The sequence below is a fragment of the Elephantulus edwardii genome, unplaced genomic scaffold (genome assembly GCF_000299155.1).
Source record: "Elephantulus edwardii isolate Elephantulus edwardi_28Jun2011 unplaced genomic scaffold, EleEdw1.0 scaffold00049, whole genome shotgun sequence".
Lineage (NCBI taxonomy): Eukaryota > Metazoa > Chordata > Mammalia > Macroscelidea > Macroscelididae > Elephantulus > Elephantulus edwardii.
In genome coordinates this window covers 5,424,464-5,427,184 of record NW_006399799.1, presented here as the reverse complement: position 1 = coordinate 5,427,184, position 2,721 = coordinate 5,424,464, and the positions used below count along the sequence as shown (strand labels likewise).

General features: G+C 38.6%; 1 protein-coding gene across 1 annotated transcript in view; it reads right to left on the bottom strand.

Moving 5' to 3' along the window:
- Positions 1–2,721, bottom strand: part of AGO4 (argonaute RISC catalytic component 4) — a 31,228-nt gene that overhangs the window by 11,064 nt on the left and 17,443 nt on the right. Inside the window, exons 13-14 of the mRNA XM_006886439.1 lie at positions 1,682–1,997; positions 1,407–1,541 (exon numbers count right to left, since the gene is read on the bottom strand). Coding sequence (XP_006886501.1) covers positions 1,407–1,541; positions 1,682–1,997 — 451 coding nt within the window. The remainder of the gene's footprint in view (positions 1–1,406; positions 1,542–1,681; positions 1,998–2,721) is intronic.

Genomic DNA, 2,721 nt, shown 5'->3' with positions numbered 1-2,721 from the left:
ACAGTGTCCTTTTAAGGCAGAGAAGAAATACTCCATAGGATTTCCATGCTATAAGCTCTGGTGGCCTAATGGTAAGGAGTCCTGCTGCCAACTCAAAGGCACATAGTTCAAACCCACAAGCTTCCCTGTGGGAGAAAGCTGGGCAGTTTCCTCTTGTGCAATCAGTTGCCTCTGAAAATCTGCTGGAGGGTCAGCTATGTATATCCAGTATAGCTATGCTATATATTCACTGGCATACAACAACTCCGTCTAACATACTCTGGACATGTTGTAAGGAGAGACCGGTCTTCGGAGAAGGACATCATGCTTAGGAGGGTGGAGGAACAGCACAGGAGGGGAAGGCCCTCTATAAGATGGATTGATTCAGTGATGGGGTTAATCAGGATGGGAGTGTCAGAGACAGTGCAACTGGCACAGGACAGAGCAGAGTTTAGGGTTGCTGTACATAGGGTCGCTATGAGTCGCAAGAGACTCGGCGGCACATAACAACAACAACAACAACAACAACAACAACAACAGCATAACTCATTGATTCAAGACATTTAACATAAAAAAGACACCCACTCCCAAATGATATTACAACTATAAGCATAGAGGTTAAGAATGATAATACATAGTTGGCATGACACAATTCAATTTGTAATTAATTTTCCCAATTTATACATCAATTTCAGATTATATATAAATAGTATAAAATACTTTTTTTGTCAATAGGGAAAGAATTTATTTAAGCAAAGATCATTCTGTTAAGGTTCTAAGAAGTTCCCAGGCCTAATTAGCAAAGATAATGGCAGAAAGATAGTGAAGAGCATGAAATAGAAAGACAATGACAAGTCCTCCCTTGTGGAATGAGGAGAAAAGACCTATAAAATATTTTTATAAAAAGCTAGCAGTTGTGCACTGAATTATCACTCATTTATTAACTCAATCCTTGCAATCACCCTGTTAGACATGTTTTATTATTAATCCCATTTTATAGATAAAAATATTGTGGTTTAGAGAAGCCAGGTAAATCATCCGTAGTCAGAAAGTATCACATCATAAACATTCAAAGCTTGTGCCATAAGAATCTCCTAAAAAGTATCCTAGAGTCTGTGCTGTCACTGGCAAATGATGATAATGTCTAAATAAATAGATCTTTTCCTTTAGAGATTGCCTGTATCATCACAGTGCATTTACAGTGTTTCTAACTTCTCAAAACTCTAGAGACTAACATTTCTGTTAGATAAAAGAGATCCATCAGTTCTGAAATTTGTCAGAATTGGTTCTTTAAACTCAATGGCAGTTAGTTATTAAATGATTACCAGACACTTCTACTTTTAGAGAAAAAAATATATATATACTCAATCAAAACACATTCACTTGCAACAACTTAAGATAAAAAGTTTCACACTATCTTTTCTTACCCTTTCTGTTTTATCTGCACAGAAGAGTCGTGTGTGATGTCTTTTTTGTACCACAATATAGGTTATTCCTGGTCGATAATCTTCTTCTAAGCTAATACATGCCTTTCGAATTGCTATTAGTTCCGGCCAAGCTACCTAGGAATAAGAAATGGAATGAAGCTTAATTTGGAACTCCCCTAGCATCTCTCAGATCTGATTTTCTCATGGTGGCAGATGGGACAAAGCTTAGACTCTTAGAAATTCAGAAGGGCAATGATGAAAGAACAAGAAATTACCTGTTTCATTTGTCCCTCAGAAACCCCTCCACGGTAATAGATGATCCGAGTGGGCTTGAAGCGGGTAGATTTGTAGAACTGAATCAGCAGCTCACGAACCATGTTAGTTAGATCCTGGATTACCTCCTGACTGTAGAGGAGCTCCTGGGAGATCTCTTGTCGGGAGGTCTGCACCCTAACAGTGGCACAGTATCGGCTGGGGTGGCCATCCATACTGCCAACGACAGCAGCAATGGAAGGCTTCTTCCCATCCCCTGCAGGGGGGTGTGTGACATCTGCTCCCAGGAAGATGACTGGCTGCTGGAACACCGAGGGCCTGATCAGATTTAAGGAGATGTTGCTGCTTTTAGACACTCACATGGAGATATCTGGGTCTCAGCCAAATCACAATAAAAAGTTAAAATTTTTAAAGAAGTAAGAAAGAAAAATAAACATAGAATTTTGTAAAAAGAAAAAATATCTGTGGCCACAGAGAGACAACTTTATGACCCACTATCTATGAATTGGAATTATCTTGATGATTGTGTGTATCTGTATAATGAGCCCTGGTGGTACAGTGGTTAAGGTCTGCCTGCAAATGAGATGGTAGGAGGTTCAGTGGGAGAGAGACATAGCAGTTTGCATCCATGAAGACTTAGCGCTTTGGAAACCCGTGGGGCAGTACCACTCTGTCTACTAGAATCACTGAATCAGAATCTGCTCAGTGGTAATAGGTTTGGATTTTAAAAAAAAATCTGTACATCCAAATATAATAAATTGGAATTGACCAAAGAAGTAAGCACTGCTCTTCAATAACATTAGGAAGAGGAGATTTATTTTAAAAAGAACATGAGAACTTAAATTAGGCAGATAGGATGCAAAGGATGTCTTTAAAGTGTTAAAAAGCAAGGTGTTACTTTGAAGATTAAGATCTGTTTGATCCAACAATGGTATTTTCAATTTCCTCACACGTGCATGTGGAAGCTAGACAATGAATAAGATCAAAGAAGAACTGCTGTCTTTGAATTATGGTATTGGCAAAGAATATTGAAAATATACAT